The 18,813-nt window shown below is 38.6% G+C and overlaps 1 protein-coding gene across 2 annotated transcripts; it reads left to right on the top strand.

The window, feature by feature from the left end:
• The first annotated feature begins 5,911 nt into the window (after window positions 1-5,911).
• Window positions 5,912-18,178, top strand: LOC107794858 (WD repeat-containing protein 26 homolog). Of its 2 annotated transcripts, none has more exons than XM_075220023.1 (5): window positions 5,912-6,019; window positions 11,585-12,470; window positions 14,929-15,030; window positions 16,393-17,022; window positions 17,818-18,178. In XM_075220023.1, the coding sequence occupies exons 2-5, from the start codon at window positions 11,685-11,687 to the stop codon at window positions 18,037-18,039; spliced, it is 1,740 nt and encodes a 579-aa protein (XP_075076124.1). In that variant the 5' UTR covers window positions 5,912-6,019; window positions 11,585-11,684; the 3' UTR covers window positions 18,040-18,178. The 2 variants fall into 2 exon arrangements, with proteins under 2 accessions (XP_075076124.1, XP_075076123.1); XM_075220022.1 differs by having other exon boundaries at window positions 5,936-6,221.
• The last annotated feature ends 635 nt before the right edge of the window (window positions 18,179-18,813 follow it).

The raw sequence follows: 18,813 nt of genomic DNA, 5'->3' as shown, positions 1-18,813 counted from the left end.
GAATTTCACGGCCCTCCCCAAAGATAATAACGTGCAAGTCACTTTAGGCGCGCTTTAAATAATTTACTTTCTTAAACTCGGGTGCACATTTATGTGACCCAAAACCAAATCTCAACGGAGTCGAAATATGTCCATAACCACGGGTGCATTGATGTGACATGGTTCGAGATGTGTTTTCACGACGTTGCAATTCTCTTAAAAATAATAATAATCTTAAAAACGGTAAAGAGTTAAAATTTGCACATAGGTTCATAATTGTCAAAATCAGATAAATAAGCCGAATATGACAGTTGAGCGACCGTGCTAGAACCACGGAACTCGGGAATGCCTAACACCTTCTCCCGAGTTAACAGAATTCCTTATTCGGATTTCTGGTTTGCGGATTGTAATACATAGTCAATCTTTTCCTTGATTCGGGATTCAACCGGTGACTTGGGACACCATAAATCTCCTAAGTGGCGACTTTGAATCTTTAAATAAAATTCCGTTTCGATTGTCCTTTAATTGGAAAAAACTCCCCTACGCCCCTTGCGGGTGCAGGTAAAAAGGAGGCATGATACTTAGTACTAAGGAAGGTCACACTAAACACCCATAATCCAAACGAAGGAAAGTTGGGTCCGAATTGGGAAGGACCGTACCAAATTCTCGAGGTCACCGAGAAAGGATCCTATAAGCTCGGAATGATGAACGTGGAATAACTATCGAGCAATTGGAATGTACCTCACCTACAACGATATTATTGCTAAGGTACGACCCCATTCATTTTTTTTTCGGACTAACACTTGCAATGATCGACAAGGAGCGACACAAAGTCTTTATGTCTGAAAGTACGTGTTGCACTCTTTTTCTCTTGAACTGGTTTTTTTCCCAAATGGGTTTTCCGGCAAGGTTTTTAACGAGGCAACAATGGATCGTGCTAACTTAGAATCAAGGACCGATCACAAATTGGTGTCAAAGCTGGCATTAACAGTATCCGAGTTTCCTCTACAATCAACCTCAAATACTGGGGGGCATCCCCTTCAGATGCCGACTTTAGGAAGAAAGAAACTTTGTAGTTGAAGGGTATCGATCGGTAGGATGTATTGTAAGGGACAAATGATTAAACGAACTGTGCCTACATAGGTTGATCGAACCCTAACACAAAGCATGTATACATATGTTATTATCTTACACAAAAATAAAGAGAAGTCTCTTCCTTGCAATCATCTTATGTTTTAAAAATTTCTTCTTTACATCCCTTAAAGAATTTCATACTTCCGATATCTTAAAGGTAACGAGATCAAGGGCCTCTTATAATCGGAGTTCGAATGATCACTCCCTCACTTGGGGACTGTCGTCCGAAAATAAACTCGAGCGGCCCAAGCCACTTGATCTCGGGGGCATGGGACCTATCAGGCAACTCCCAAATTTTGAAGGCCACGACCATCTCCACTCAGAGACTGTTATCTTGGGCAAGCCCAGATAACTCGGGAAAACAAATCCACTGGGCGACTCTGGAACTAAAAGGCTACAACCAAATTAACACGGCTCGGAGACGTCCGAGACCCATAACAAAAGATAGGCCTTCAAAAAAGAATTTTTTTTTCATAATCGGTTCTAAAGGCTACCTTCGGCAAGCTATAATCTGAATTACTTTGGGAGAAAGTTTCCGGTAACACCGAACCCCCAAGGCACTGAAAATTAGAGTAATGTATAGGCAAGGTTTGTTCGAAGTTTCGAACATAACCTAAGTTATTTTATGCTAAGGCACTTTGGCCTTTGTGAATACAACTAATAAAGCAAAGGAAAAAATTTGAAAACCGAAAGGAAAAGAAAGCCTTATACATATATTTATCCAATAATATTTTTACAAAGGCCAGAATAGCCCCAATACATAAATCTACAATGGCCAAATGGCCCCAAAAAGATGCAAAAAAAGCAAAAAATAAAAACATCTAAAGGCCTAAATGGCCTGGTCCTTATCGGAGGCAGCATCACCCACAGAATCTTCCCCGCCTTCGGACTCGCTTAAGCCCTCGGAGTATTGTCATCCTCGGGACAAGCCAACCTTTTAGCCTCAGCTTCGAGCTCTTTGGCGTTCTCGACCTCATCCGGTAGGTCAAAACCTTGAGCATGGATTTTCTTAAGGGCCTCCCTTCGAGATTGCCATTTAGCATGCTCGGTGATGTCTTTTGCTTAAACCTGAGCCATCTCGCCATCGGTCTTATAAACGGCCACCACCTCATCAGTATTGGCCTTAACTACGTTTGCCTCTGATTTGGCTGCTTCAAGCTCCATGGCCAAACTTTCTCGATCAGAGATGGCCGAATTCAGCTGGGACTAGAGCTCCTCGATCTTCTTGGCCTGCACCAAGGACTTCTCTTTTATACCTCGGAGCTCGACTTCGGCCGAAGCTAGTTGGGCTCGGGCGGTCTCCTTTTCTGAGGCTAGGCGATCCATGTTTTTTTCCCATTCTTCGGCCTTAGCCTTCACCGCATCTACCTCTTCCTAAAGATGTCCGATCTTGTCGACCTTCTATTGGACCTGTGGTTTCGGACCATTAGTCACCATGTATGATTTGTCTTCACTAACTTCAAAAATTCTTCTTACCTACTCAGCCGGGTCAGCATGCTCTTTCCGAGTCACCTCCAACTCAGCCCGGAGGCCCTTAGCCTCCCCTTATCTTTGCTCACTGAGAAGTTTGTAAGTGTCTCTTTTCTTAGTGATCCCTCGAAGCTCGGTCCCATATTGGGTCAGCTCCTCCCGGTAGCGGAGGAACATTTTATGGTGGAGTACCGAAGCCTACAAACACAGGAAAAGGAGTTACAATCATCTACAAAATAATCTAAGTACACACTAGAAATTACTAAAAGGTATCTGGGGTTACCCGATTTAATGCCTGTTGGGCTTCATTGAACAAACAAGGCACTTCTACCTCGTTAATCCTGGCCTAATCCTCCTCGGTCACCAAGATAACGGGCCACTCCCAGGGGGGCACAGAGAACCCGAGCATCTTCTAGGATGGACATAACAATTGACCACTTTTGGTCAGGATTCAAACTCGGGGCTGGGAACTGATTGACTAATTTCGGGAGCTTTAACTAAAGTTCTCCCGTCGACCTTCCCAAATTGAGACGATTCAGTTTCAACACCCGCTGGTTCGGAGGCCTCTCGTATCAAGACACCTGCCCCCACGCGGGCAACCAGCTTGGATTTCTCTTCTTCTTCATCGAACTCATCCCTTAGCCAATGGACTGAGTCCGGGGTAGAGCGCTGGTGTTTCCCTTGGGTTTGCGCGTCGGCCTCCTCTTTGGTTTTTTCTTTTCCAAGTTCAGAGAAATCGGTGCCCTTTTCCTTTTCTTCTCATCACTCTGCCTCGGAGCAGGGGACTCAAGAGGCACATCCTCATCACCAGATGAAGGCCTTATAGAAACATCTTTGGGGAGACCAACAAAAGAAAATATAACCAATGAGAAATCAACGACATGAGGAAGAAATCAAATATTATTGAATCAGAAAAAGAAACTTTACCATGGGAACGGGCCTCCCACCGACCCTTCGACAGGTCACGCCACGCGTACTCGGAATAGGGTTTCTGCAACATGAGGTCCTCGATCCACTCCTTGAGTCAAGGAACCGCATTCGGTATTTGAGCAACCACAAAACGTCGATAATAAGGGAGGAAAAAAGGAAAAACAATAAACAAGATCCTTCAGGCAGAGTTATACTTACGTTTCATGTTCCATTTCTCGGGAAATGACATGTTCTCGGTCGAGATTAAGTCCGAGGTCTTCACTCGAACGAATCGGCCCATCCAGCCTCGATCCCAATCCTTATCTACACTCGAGAATGGGGCCCTATTGGCCCAACGAGTAAGTTTTATTAATCCCCCTCGATAGAGTCGGGGACTATACAAATGCATGAGATGATCGAGGGTGAAGAGACACCCCTCGATTTTGCTTACAAAAAAGCGGAGAAGAATCACTATCCTCCAGAAAGAGGGGTGAATTTGATCGAGGATTACCTTGTACCTCTTGCAGAAGGCGAGAATGACCGGGTCTAAGGGACCCTACGTGAAGGGGTAAGTGTAAACACTTAAAAACCCTCCATGTGGGTAGTAATTTCTTCCTCAGGCAAAGGCACCACCACGTACTTATCGGCCCAGTTGCAATCCTCTTTGACCTTGGAGAGGAGATCATTGGTGATCGAACAAATATATCTCGAGACCGACTCGCATCGACCCGGTACCAAGGAAGTTTTTTTTACCTTAAAATCAACACCGGTCGAGCTCCCTCCAAGAACGAACTTTTCAGGGTGTGGTTCCGCCGCAGTCCCGTCACCGGCAGGTCGTGATGAAGAGGCGACCTCCTTTTGCGGAACTGTCTTTGAAGTTTTCGCCATGTCTCTTTGGATAGAGATGAAGATGAGGAAGTTAAAAGGCCGCGCTTAATGTTTTAAAGTGAAAATAAGCAGAAATTCTTGCAAAGGCCTCAAGAAATCTGATGGGAGTGTTAGAGAACGTAGAGGTTTTTTAAGAACAAGAGTAGAAGAGGTTCAAACATAAAGTTTGAATGAATGAAAGTTTGGGTATTTATAGCTTGCAAACGACGGTTCAAAACACGTAATGATCAACCAACAACTGACAGACATTTAATGCCTTGGAAACTGGACCGACAGGACGTTTTCAATTTTTTGTCGCTTTCGTCATGGTTTATCGAAGCAAGGCTCAGAAGTTCATATTGTTTCTCGTCATCTTCTCTCCGAAAAATGAGGGGACTCTTTGTATACGGTCGAAACTGGGTTCGTCTATTGAATGACCAGCCGAGGTTGAAACGTGACAGGTCAAAGCTCGAGCCCGGGTTATATCGAACCAAAGCGCGAAGTTAAAGCGTTTAGCTCGTGACTCCAGGACCGAACAAGATCGAGAGAACTTTGTCGAGCCAAATAACAGAAGGCCAAAATATCCGAGATCAATTGGAGTTCATGGCAGAAATCTTGGCACGTATCAAGGAGAGGCCGATCAATTAGCAAATCATGAGATCGGTTACCTTTTATAGAATTGTATCAAGAGTAGGATTCCCCTACTATATAAATGGAGGTTTGATCATTTGTAAAATACATTGTAATACGCAGCAAAAAGTAATATCTGTTATTTCTAGCTCTTGTTATCTTGTTATTCTGTTCTTACATCAGTTGAGGCATTTCTTGGTTCGAGGGTGATCAAATTCAAAGGTCAAGGTTGTTTAATTTGTGTGGTTTGCATTTATTCTCGTATTATCAATTTCAATATTAATTTTCTTAATTTGTATCAAGTTATATCACGTATCCTTAAAATCGCGTATAAATTTAACTATTATCTAATTTTAAGGGTAAACAATATTTTATCTCGTTCATCGTGCTTCTCATAATTTTACATCCTATGAAAAATGATATATAACTAAAATAATATTTGTAACATGTCATAAAATTATTACCCCTTAAACTGTAATTCGAAAAATTAAGGAGAGGAGGGGAATTATCCACGGTAAAATCAATATTTGTTAGCACCAAAACTTACTTCTTTGTGATATTTATAGAAGGTTTTCATATCATAGACGTTAGTTCAATTCTCACAATTTCTTCCTTCTTAGATGTGTAATATAGATAGATATCTTCTGTTCAAAGCAAACAAATAAACAATACATTCCCTCCAGAGGTGGTTTATTGAACCACGCAAACAGTAATTGTAACAGTAATACTTTTTTTGTCCGGTATTCGAATTGAAGTCCGATTATATTCGGAGCCCGACTATACTCAAATTCGCTTTCATATCCCCGGCACGAATTTGTGAACTTTAGTTAACATTCGCTCCACATGATAACAGTATTACTTTTTCATTAATACTTAGAAACACCATATTATATAGTAGTAGTAATAAAAAATTATATAATATAATATAATATATATAATACAAAATAAAAACCAACCCTCCTCCTCCACCATTTCTCTTTACATCTGCCCCTCAAACCGAAACCGCCATTAACACACATAGCTCCCAACAGTCAGTCATATTTCTCTTTACCCGTTTTTTCTTTTTTATTTTTTTAATTCCCTATTGAAAATCCTTAGCGTTGCTTACTCACCTAATCTAGTATTATTAACTGTTGGGTTTATTACAAATTCAGTGACTTTTTTTATAATTTTGTATACCCATTTTGATCTGTAACCTCAAATCATTTCGGGGTGTTGGAGATTTCATTGTGGTAATTTCATTTTTTTTTTTGCGTTTATTAGTTATTGATAATCAATATTTAGCGAGTTTTTGGGTAACTAAGTATTAATTTGTTGGATTTATTTACTGGTATTTGGATTATTTGTAGTTTTCTCTTTCCCAATTTGGATTATGGAATGATTATTGTAATCTGCTTATTAACTAAGAAAGACTATACTTTTGAAGAACTTAAATAGTTGTTTATACTAATTTGGAACTTTAGGATTCGGTCTGGTGCTTTAGTCAAGGTGACATGATGTGTTTCGAACCCCGTCATAGATAAAAAGCCTGGTATTTAAGTGTAGAAGGATAGAAAAGAAGGCCGATTATCTACCGAGTTTTGAACCGTGCGCCCTTGGTTCCTGGGGATTTATTGTTTAATTTTTTTTGGAACTTTAGGAGTCTGTATACAGACGGATATAGAGTGTTCATATAGCCGATCCTTACTACTCCATCTATCCTAGTTTATGTAATATACTTTCCTTTTTAGTCTGTACTAAAAAAGAATAATACATTTATATATTGAGAAACAATTTAACGTTTGAACTTTCCGTTTACCCCTAATGAGATGATTTATGGCAACACAAATGTGTATGGCTTGTTTATACAACAAGTTTCAAAAGTCAATCTTTCCTTCTTAGACTCTGTGTGCACTCAAACAACATTATATGAAATGGGACGGACGGAGTAGTTTGGGTTTGAGGGCTAATTGAGTGATAGTCAATTAAGGTCTTTTCCTAGCAGCTGCTTTACCTTAATGAACTAGAATCTACAACGTGTAACGTTTTTCCCTTTTCTGACTATAGCACTAAGTTTTATGAAGCGAATACTTCAGTCTGTTGTTGGATTGCTTGGTTAGCTCCTCATTAAATTTCAACAGTCTGATCACTAGACATTGTAGTTGCTGGAGTGGATTATGATTGACCTTCAAGTCGGGTGACATTAAAGTTATTTAGCAAATGATAATAGATGTAACTTGAAATAAGAGAAGTATGTTTAACGAGAATTTATTCATTGTTGATCATTGTTTCATACATAAATAGATACATAAAAATGTCCCATCTCTAATAATGTTAAGCTTTTAAAGAGGTGGTACACACAATTCAATAGTTTAGAGCAAGCGAAGGTACTGGTTCGACTCTGACTGCCTCTAATAAATAAAAAATAATCTTTAGGTGCTTGGTCTAAGAAAAAGAATCAAATCTACAAGTCAGTGGCCGTGTTGCAGGCCTAATTGAAAAAAATAAAAATGTCCTCTCTCTAACAGGTTAAGCTTCTAGATGAGGCGGTACACACAATTCAACATTCATAAAGCAACAAAGTTACCTAAGACTAAATGCAGTTATTGTCATATGTTCCTGGAAGATGATTCAACTTTTTCTGCTCAAAGCTTGTTCAACAGAATTTTGACGGGGTGTAGGGTATGGCTTTAGTTGTGCAGCATTTGGGGAAATTGGCTGTGTTGTGCAGCCAAATCTTGTAAAGCTCTGCACTTTAGGTGTGTGTTTGTGCGCTCACACTGCACACTTTAGAAATATGCCTTATTTTCTGTATTTCCTTTTAGGGGAAGGAATTGATGTTTCTTTATTTTCATCTAGTTTCTTATTCTGGTTAGGGAAACAGCAATAGCTGGGAATGCCACCTGTTTGGAGGTTGATAGTCCAAAGGCTGATTATGCATACAATGAAAAGAGTGGAGAATTATGTAAGAGAACTTGTTCAATAGATGGAAAAACGGAAAGTAAAAACACTTTAACCAAAAAGAGGAAAAAAGAATCTCTGTCTGAGAACTTATTAAAATAAATTAAAAGAAAAAAAGCGTAGACAGTGGGCCTTTCATATTATGTGGACTTTGTGGAAGGAAAGCAACAGGCAGGTCGTTCAATGGTTTGATATTTATACTTAGATAATAGTTTCTAATAATGAAATCTGATAAAAAAGAAATCTTTTTTTTTTGAATTGGTAACTATTGTATATATTAAAAACATCAGTACATAGGTTGAACTAAAAACCAGATTTACATGGAGGGGATTAGTAGATGTTCTAATTCGAGACCTAGCAAGATCCTAGTATGTCTATGATTGTCAATATATCTTCTATGTAAATCTGTTTGCACCACAAACAAAAAAGAAGAATACAATTGAGTTTGATCTTCTGCACTGGATAACTTCTATCTTCAAAACATCTATTGTTCATTTCCCTCCAAACTGTCCACCAGATACAAGCCGGGACAGTCCTCCATCTATCTCTACTAGTTGCTTCAGCTCCAGCTTCTTCCCAGCTATAAAGGACATCTTTAAGCCTGTATGGCATTGACCATGAAATACCCCTAAGACTAATAAAGATTTTTCATAGTTGGTCTGTAATCTTGCAATGTAGAAACAAATGTGTGACAGTTTCAGCATTTTCCCCGCACAGAAAACATCTTGAGCACAGAGAAATTCCCCTTTTTATGAGATTATCCTAGGTTAATACCGCCTCCTTTGCTAGTAGCCAAGTGAAGCAAGCTACCTTGTATGGAATCTTTGTTTTACATATATGTTTCCAAGGCCATGGGTCCACCTGTTGATTATTATGATTCAAAATCTTATATGCATCCTTCACCCGGTAAACCCCTCTATTGTGCCTCTTCCACCAAAGTGAATCAAAACCTTCCGGTAATCCTTTAAACGCTTCCAGCTCTTTGTAAAGGTCAGCTAGTCTTGTTATCTCCCGGTCATTCAACTGTCTTCTTAGAGCGATTTCCCATCCTTGATGACTCCTCATATTAGCTACTGTCTTATGCTGGTTTTGTGCTAAACCAAACATATCGGGGTATCTTTCCTTTAAGCTTTCGTTTCCTAACCAATTATCATTCCAGAATGATGTGTTCCTTCCGTTGTTCACTCTTATGGAGGAGTGATTCTTCATTATAGGCCAAAGTTCTTTGATGGATTTCCACACACTTACTCCATATGATGTTCTGACTTTTTTTGACGCCCATTTATTTTCCTCACCATACTTTGCTTTGATCACTTTGCCCCATAAAGATTGGGGTTCTTGAGAGTACTTCCATAACCATTTCATTCTAAGAACCTTGCTATGATTCTTCAAATTCCTTATTCCTAAACCACCTTGTTTTTTTATCCATTGTGAGTGTTCCATTTAACTAAATGGAAAACCTTTTTCTCTTTATTACCTTGCCAAAGGAATGATCTTCGGAGTTTGTCCAATCTCTGTAAAATGCCTGCTGGAATTGTGAACAAAGACATCATATAAGTAGGAAGTGAGTCTAATACTGAGTTGATTAGAACTAGCCTGCCCCCCAAAGATAGGTATTGTGATTTCCATCTTGACAGCTTCTTCTCACACTTTTCTATGACTGAATTCCAGATTTCTTTTGATTTGGATCTTGCGCCAAGGGCATCCCAAGGTAAACAGTTGGTAGGGACCCAACTTCTCCTCCCAATATCTGTGTCAGTTGCTCCATGTTGTTAACCTCATTAATGAGAAAAATATTGCTCTTTCTCCAGTTGATGTGTAATCTTGAGACTCCCTCAAATAAGACCAAAATGATTCTTAGGAATCTAAGTTGGTCCTTTTCGGCGTCACAGAAGACTAGAGTATCATCAGCATATTGGAGATGTGTGATCTCTAGATTGTTTGCCCCACTCCTGTTTACCTCAACATCTTTAACCCATCCACTGACTTTAGCCGTTTTGATCATGTTGTTCAATCCATCCATGGCTATAATGAATGGAAAGGGAGATAAAGGATCACCTTGTCTTAGACCTCTGTGTGAATGGAAAAAACCTTTAGGAGATCCATTTATGAGAATGGAGAATTTTACAGTAGATATGCAAAATTTCATCCATCTATTCCATTTCTGCCCAAAACCCATTAGTTCTAACATTCTGAGTAGGAAGCTCCAATTTACATGATCATAGGCCTTCTCAATATCTAATTTGCATAAGATTCCAGGTTCCTTCTTTTTTATTCTTGAATCCACAGCTTCGTTGGCAATCAACACAACATCTATTATTTGTCTTCCTCTGATGAAAGCCATTTGTTGAGCATCGACAATTTTCCCTACCACACTCTTAAGTATTTCGGTTAAGACTTTTGAGAGCAATTTGTAGAAGCTCCCTATCAGACTGATCGGTCTGAAATCTCTCAATTCTTTCGCGCCCGTCTTCTTTGGAATCAAAGCTATATATGTTGCATTGAAGCTTTTCTCAAACATCTTCTGAGAATGGAAGTTGTTGAAGGCCGCCATGATGTCTTCCTTCAAAATGTCCCAACACTTTCTGAAAAAACCCATTGTTTATCCATCCGGACCTGGGGCCTTGTCACTTGCACACATCTTCAGATAGGTCAAAACTTCTTGTTCCTCAAAGTTACTCTGTAAAAACTCCCTTTTTGATTCAGAAATTCTTGAGCTATTTTCGAAATTGACCGTTGGTCTCCACTCTTCAGGTTCTTTGAATAACTCCTTGTAGAATTCAGTTATCTCAATCTCTATTCTGTCTGTATCCTCGACTACTTCCTGTCGAATCATTAGTTGATCAATGTTGTTGTTTCTCTTGTGTGCATTTGCAGTACAATGGAAAAATTTTGTATTCCTGTCCTTCAAAATTTTGTATTGATAAAAAAAGAAATCTAATAGTCTGAATTATGCTATTTGTTGATTAAGCATTTAATTCAGTTTCCTTCACCCTATTTCTTTCTCCCTGTCGCGCCCTTAAGGTGTGAATACGATACTTTTTAATCTTGTTTATGGATCCATTTCTCTTGTTATTGCTTTGTACACAAGTGTCACATTCTTGGCATTCAATTTTAGCTTAAGCAAGATTTATTCAAGAAGAACCGTTTTGTATAAGAAACAATTGCTGGTAACTCAGATCAAGTGGTCAAGAAAATTTTGTTTGGTTTTGTAACGGCATTTTATTTAGTAAATCTCCTTAAATGCAATTGTCTTCGTGAGGGTAGGGGTTGGTGGGGAGGCTCTTTGCCATTTTGAACTGGTAGAAATATTGGATTGTAGTGAGAGTGTATTTGACCGAAATGTTTTTTTTGTGTGTATATATATATAAAAGAGAGATATATTTTAATAATCGTGGTGTCAGGGCCAGCTTGCGTAAAAGTGTTTAGTATAAAGTAGATGAGATTATGTGAATATAAGATTGTTTTTAATCTATGCTGTTGTTAAACGCAGTTTGTGTCTTTCGCCTCTCTTTCTCCGTCTCTGGCTCCAGCTTTATTTCATTTTTCATATCTTGGGTTCTTTAAAGCAAGTGATCCTCTGCTTTGCTTTTTTCTCCTTATGCTCTTTCCAACTTTGTTGATTTTATGTTCTTTCCTTTCTGATGTTATGCAGGTACAGTCGCGTTTTGTCCATTGAAGGATTGAGATTGGGATATCATCTTCTCAGATCCGTTTACCGACCTGCTTTATATATGGGCTGAGATATACATTTCATGGGAGGCGCAAAGGATGATGAGCCACCCTCAAAACGTGTGAAAGTATCATTTGGGGAATCAGCAGATCATTCGAACGGCACATTTCTTAAGGATCCTGCAAGTTGCTCATTGAGCGAGTCTATGGCTCGTCCTCTAGCCGTTCAAGGGGACGACGAGATTGTTGGTACAAAAGGAGTAGTCAAGAAAGTTGAATTTGTTCGAATCATAGCCGATGCATTATATTCTCTTGGCTATAAGAAGACGGGAGCGTTTCTAGAGGAAGAGTCAGGGATACCTTTGCACTCTTCTCAAGTACATTTATTCATGGAGCAAATCCTTGACGGGAGATGGGACGAAAGTGTAGCCACATTACGTAAAATCGGTCTCGTGGATGAAAAAATTGTGAAGTTAGCGTCTTTTGTGATACTGGAACAAAAGTTCTTTGAACTGTTAGACAGAGAAGAAGTCATGGATGCTTTGAAGACATTGAGGACTGAGATTGCGCCTCTTTGTGTAAACAGCGATAGAGTCCATGAGCTTTCATTGTTCATTATATCACCTTCTGGTGTATCATCAGGTCAAGATATAGTGAAAATGAAGTCAAGGACAAAGCTACTAGAGGAATTACAAAGACTTCTTCCCCCAACAGTCATGATTCCTGAAAAAAGATTGATCCATCTTGTTGAACAGGCGCTTGAATTGCAAGTAGAGGCTTGTCTATTTCACAACTCATTAGTCAGTGAAATGTCATTGCTCACTGATCACCATTGTGGAAGAGATCAGCTTCCATCTCAAACTTTGCAGGTTAATAAATCCCCTAATAATTAATTCCTTCTGCATTTGAGTTTATATTGGTGATAGTTGTGATTTGATGTGTGCTAATCAAGTTCCAACTCTGTGCTCTCTATTGTTTAATATTTTGGTTATTCCATTTCTAATTATGCTGTCATTGTGTCAGCAATGTTTTTCCTGTTTGTCTTCTTCTGCAAGTACAAGTATGTGTATAAGGCTAATAAAATCACTGTGGTGCTCCAATTCAAGCGTAAAAGAGCAGCACGGTGCATAAAGCATCCCGCGTTCACGCAGGGTACGGGGAAGGGCCGCACCCCAAGGAATGTGATGTAGACAACCTACCCTGATGCAAGCATTAGTGGCTATTTTCACGGCTCGAACCCGTGACCTATAGGTCATCCATGACCAATTTAAGTGTGTATTACTATTGTAAATTTTTTACTATAATGAGGAACAAGAAAAGATATATTCCCTCCACTCTAATTTATGTGGTACTCTTTCCTTTTTAGTCAGTACCAGAAAGAATGTCGCATTTTCTTATTTAGAAACAATTTATCTTTAGAATTCATACTTTACCTTAAGTGAATTGATTTACAAATACACAGATATCTATGATTTGTTTTAGACCACAAGTTTCAAAAGTCTTTATTTCTTTCTTAAACTCTGTGCCGAATCAAACAACGCCTCATAAATTGGGACGGAGGGAATATCAATTTTTTACTACTCTAGATCTCTTTTTGGTGGCTGTTGAGAAGCCTAGACATATTACTATGTTCCCTATGATAATCCTATATTTCTTATTTAATAATGCAATATACCTTCCTTGCCTTTCTGATATTTGGGGGGGGGGGGGTTTGAAATCCTAAGATTCTAATAGTAAACAAGAAATGCATGTGTACATTGTCTATGGATGAAAACTATACAATAGCTTGTTTTGTGTTACAGAATAAAAGCTAGTCAATTTCTATTAATACTCTCAAAATCACAGCATAAGGTTGAGGCCCTCAAATTTTATCATGATATAGTGCTTTCTTTAGGATTGAGATCGTTGTAACAGTTTGGGGTAGTAAGGTTGTAGGATCATGAGAATTGAATTGAAATAGTGACACCCTTCTTCCTCTTATTCCTTCTCGCTTCTCTCTTTTTGCCATAAAGATTTTGTTGTCCTCTGCCTAGGCCTGTTATTTACTTTATATTTTCTTACACGTATTTTGCTCATTTTGGATCATCTATTAGAAGTTTTAAATTTACAAGACTTGCCAAAGTGGATTATTGATTCTTCCGTAAATATAAAAAGAAAGTTGTATGCACATGTACTTCCTCCATCATTGAAATGATGCAAAAAGTTTCTTCACGTGTGACAACTTGGTTTGAGTTTTTCTAGTAGTGTCCTTGTTAGCACCGGAGCCAAGATTATCACTAAGGGGTATCAAAGTTTTAAAAAGTAAATACATGAAGAAGTCAAGAGTATTCAACACATAGTATGTATGCATAAAAAAAGTTTTACCTATCAAAACAGTGTAATTTTTCGGCGAAGGGCGATTGACACCCTTTAAAGCCGTATGGCTCTGCCACTGGTCCTTGTATACAGCTTGATTGCATGTATCGCTCATATACGGAAATGAGGATGTTGAGATGGATGTTTGAACATACTAGGAGAGATATGATTAGGAACGAAGATATTCAGGATAAGGTGGGAGTAGCCTCCGTGGTTGACAAGATAAGGGAAGCGAGACTGAAATGGTTCAGGCATGTTAAGAGGAGATGCACAGATGCTCCAGTGAGGAGGTATGAGAGATTGGCTATTGTGGGTCTAAGTAGAAGTAGAGGTAGACCGAAGAAGTATTGTGGAGAAGTGACTAGACAGGATATGACATATCTTCAGGTTACCGAGGACATGACCCTAGATAGAAGGATATGGAGGTCGATGATTAGGTTAGAAAGTGAGTAGGTAGTTGAGTTTGGGACACCGTATATATTCTGTGTTTTTCATATCAGTATTATTATTATCATTCTCGTATTATCTTAGCCTTCGATTTCTATTACTACATGTTGTTTCCCCTGTGTCGATTTTCTTATTGATTTGTTATTTTGCTGCTGTTATTGTTCTTTTCTTCATTATTTTCAACATTGCTTCTTCACTATTCTCTTTCTTTCTGAGAATTGTTTTTCTTGAAACCACGGTTTATCGAAAACCACCTCTCTATCTCCACAACTTAGGAGTAAGGTTTGTGTACACATTACCCTTTCCTGACTTCACACTGTGAGAATATAATGGGTAAGTTGTTGTCGTCGTTGTTGTTGTTGTGCAGGATTTTCCTTCTTTTAACAATGGATATCCAAATTGACTTGACTATGATTAGAAGAAGGGTTTGAATGAATTGTTAAATATTAAAAGAAAAAAAAAGAGAGAAGGCTTTGTCGATCACGTTGTGCTCTAATCATTTCTTTGTTGCTCGTAATACACCAGATATTACAAGAACACAAAGACGAAGTCTGGTTTTTGCAGTTTTCTCATAATGGGAAGTACTTAGCCTCATCATCTGCTGATTGTTCGGTGATTATATGGGAGGTAAGTTTAAGTGCTCTGAATATTTCTCAGTCGATTATTGCTTCGTCAAAGGTCCTCTTGATTATTGCTTGTTTAATCCTCTATTAATTTTCATTTAATATCACTTCTTTCCGTTACTTCTCTCTTTTTGCATTTGATGCCATTATTCTCTTGCATGGCCTTTCTCTTTTGTGCTTTAACTACTAATTTAGGAGGAAAGTAGCACTGTTTTTGCTTCACTGTCCCATGTAGTGCCACGAATGAAGAATCTTTGTAGTTTCCCCTTACATATCTTTAGTACGATAGTAAAATGTCCTTTAGTTTTTATAACTGATAAACAAATAGAGAAAGTAGCTCCTCCTTGACCCTTGTGGGACTCCATTGGTTGTATTGTTGTTGTTGTAGCTCCTCCTATCTGGAATTCAGATAGTACCGTCTCCTTTCCTTTTCATCGTTGCACTTGCTGTCTTTCCTAATTCCTTTCTGAATCAATGGTGGAAGCCACATCTTGCAGTGTGGCTTATGCTTTGAAGCTAGCTAGCTTCGGAAAGCTCTAGCATTTTATGTTGTAGGTGGTGGAGATAGAGCAACTATATGAATAAACAAAATTTTTGGTTATGGAGGATTTGTTTGAGTTGAAGCCTTGTAAGGGATTTAAAGAACTATTTTCATCCCATAAATAGTCTCCAAATGGGATAGGCTTTCCAATTAGGTAGGCTTGATATGGTATACAATGTGCAAACCTTTAGAATTCTATTATAGGTGCATATGATGTTTGGTAAAAGATCTAAAACAGATGGGTTTCCTGGTTCTTTTCCCTGGGGAAGTTTAAGTTGCTCGGACTCGGGTGCTGGTGTCCATTACGGGTGCGGATCTAGAGGTCGGATCCTTCACGATTTAAATTTTAAGCTTTGGGGGTATGGATCCATGGACGGATACGGGTGCAGGGATCCGGCTAAAAATAATTCAAATATCTAAAAATAGAGTTAAAATAATAAGTCTAAATTATGAGACATTATGTGGTAAACTTACAATCTATCCGAGAGGGAGATAAAAGGGAAAGGACTGGCGTAGAAATTTCTATATACAAGGTATTCCATTTTCTTCGATTTTACTCTGGCTTTTATTTTGATATCAGAAATCATATCTGCCCGAATTTCTCCGTCGATTTTGGTCAAAGTACCCAAAATCAGTTGATCGGATCCGGTACAAACCCCACACCCATACCCATGTTAATGTCGACACGGGTGCGGCACCGAAAGTGAAAAGTCTGAGCAACTGAATGGGGGGAAAGAGAGCTGTTGAAATTGAAATTCTGATTTTTTATGATAGAATTATAATGAAGATTTAAGTTCCACCTCTCAATTGTTTGCCTTTATGCAGGTGAAGTTGGACGGGAAGTTCTGCCTGAAGCACCGATTTTATGGTCACCAGAAACCTGTGTCCTATATGTCGTGGGGACCTGATGACCGTCAGCTTCTCACTTGTGGAGTAGAGGAGTTTGTTAGACGGTGGGATGTCGACTCCGGCAAATGTATACGTATTTACCGGAAAAACGGTGTTGGTTTGGTCTCATGTGGATGGGATCCCGATGGCAAAAGGATATTTTGCGGTTTTACTGACAAAAGCATTAGCATGTGGGATCTTGAAGGGAAAGAGCTGGAGTGTTGGAAAGGCCATCGGATTAGTAGGATAGCAGATTTGGGGATTACTAGTGACGGGAAACACATGGTCTCTGTTTGTAAAGACAATATGATACTATTATTTGAATTGGAATCAAAAGCAGAGCGAATAATTCAGGAGGATCAAACAATAACATCATTTGAATTATCCGCAGACAATAGATATGTATTGGTAAGTCTTTGGAACCAAGAAATTCATCTTTGGTATATAGAGGGAAGTGTAAAACTCGTAGCCAAATATAAGGGGCATAAACGTTCTCGCTTCGTTGTACGGTCTTGCTTTGGTGGACTAGATCAATCTTTCATTGCCAGTGGGAGTGAGGATTCACAGGTACTTCTCTTGTTGATTTAGAAGTAGAATCTTTTTTTGTGTGGTTATGATTTTTATGCCTATTTTCACATTCAAGCATTTCGACAATTGTACTATCAACAGAGTCTGTTTGTACAATTATCATGAACATAAAGAGAAATGTCTTCATACTTAAGTTAATGTGAAATCAGAAATCCTTGCGTATGTGCGAAGCTGCATCCATAGGCTATACTGGTAAAAACAACAACAACAACATACCCAGTATTATCCCAAACCGTGCGGTCTGAAATTCGTGATGAATTTCTGAGCTATAGCTTGGAGTACGAAGTACTCTCAATTACTTGCCACCAGTTAAAATGCTGCGGCCCTAAGTTACTCTTATTTTTGTGGAGATATAGTTTCAAGTTTGTGCATTAGAACGCAATTGTCAATAACAGTTAAGGCAGGTATACTTGGATGGTTTTTGAGTTGGATATGTTGCTAAATAAATATTAATTGCTGATTTGGAGAATCAAAGTCCATATCTTTAGAAATTATATGTCTGAAGAAAAAAGGGAGTGTTATTCAATGTATATTTTAGAATGGGAACTATTATTTCTTGTGCCTGAAAATGTAATTTTTGTGGAATCCATTGTTCCTTTAAAATTTACGATAGGATATGTAAACATGTACCAGAAAAAAGGTTCTTGTTCTCCGTTCCCAATTACTGGGCAAAGAACGCAGAAATACTTTGTGATATACTGGATCTTGTTCTAATACAATTTCAGGTATATCCGTGAGAGATAATTTGATCTTGATCTAATACCCCTATGTCAGGTATATATATGGCACAAATGCTCACAAGCACTCCTCGCGACGTTGGCCGGACATTCTGGGACTGTCAACTGTGTTAGTTGGAACCCAGCAAATCCGCACATGCTGGCATCAGCAAGTGACGATCGAACTATTCGCATATGGGGCTTGAATCAAGCAAACATGAAGCACAATGGCAATGGCGCTATTAGTAATGGTGTGCACTACTGCAACGGCGGAACTTGAAAACATCTCAAGATTTCTTTCCTTGACCATTTGCTTGTTCTGTACATTCTTTTATATCATCAAGTTATAACATTGTGGTAAACAAGAAAGTGCAATTTGCATTCAGTCCAACAATAAAGCATGAACTTTTCCATTTCTAGTTTTTTGCTTTTTGTTGATTTCTAGTGTGTTTTTCTGTTTGGTTTACTGGTGTTGTCGTTGTTGCTTGCTGTTACTCCTTCCTCTCCATCTTTCCTGAGCCGAGGGTATTCCGTAAACAACCTCTCTACCTTCTTAAGATAGGGGTAAGGTCTGCGTACACTCTACCCTTTCCAGACTCCACTAGTGGAATTATATTTTGTGTACCTATAGTTCTATCATTTAACCATTGCTAAGTAATGTCTATTTTTACTTCAATATATCGTTTAATCGTGATTAACTATTGTGATATAAGCATACATTGAGTGTGAATTTTGTTTTTCCTTTCAATTATTGACAAGCATGTTTCTGCTCAAGAACTATGTGTTACCCGTAATTGTCTTTTAGATGATCTAACTGTACTTTAAAGAACTTTTGTATCAAAGCTCGCTTATGATCTAACAATAGCTCTTACAATTTTAGTCTGTCAAATGTAAAATTCAGTAACTAATTCAGAGCTTAGAGTCATTGGTTCTCGTCTTTTATATATGTTCTGAAGTTCGAATTGAGTCTAGCTTAGATCCGTCACTAGTAAGTAAAAGTTAGTGTTATATTCAGACTAAATGGAGTCTGCTCTTTATATATGTGCCAATTTCT

The sequence above is a fragment of the Nicotiana tabacum genome, chromosome 8 (genome assembly GCF_000715075.1).
Source record: "Nicotiana tabacum cultivar K326 chromosome 8, ASM71507v2, whole genome shotgun sequence".
Lineage (NCBI taxonomy): Eukaryota > Viridiplantae > Streptophyta > Magnoliopsida > Solanales > Solanaceae > Nicotiana > Nicotiana tabacum.
Note: the sequence above shows the minus strand (reverse complement) of the source record. Positions and strands in the feature narration are given on the sequence as shown.

Excerpts from the sequence above, each read along its gene's own strand:
- LOC107794858 (XM_075220023.1), top strand. The coding sequence starts at position 11,685 with ATGGGAGGCGCAAAGGATGATGAGCCACCCTCAAAACGTGTGAAAGTA. Across the intron at positions 15,031-16,392 it reads GTTCGGTGATTATATGGGAG|GTGAAGTTGGACGGGAAGTT; the intron begins GTAAGTTTAAGT and ends GCCTTTATGCAG. Across the intron at positions 17,023-17,817 it reads GTGGGAGTGAGGATTCACAG|GTATATATATGGCACAAATG; the intron begins GTACTTCTCTTG and ends CCCCTATGTCAG.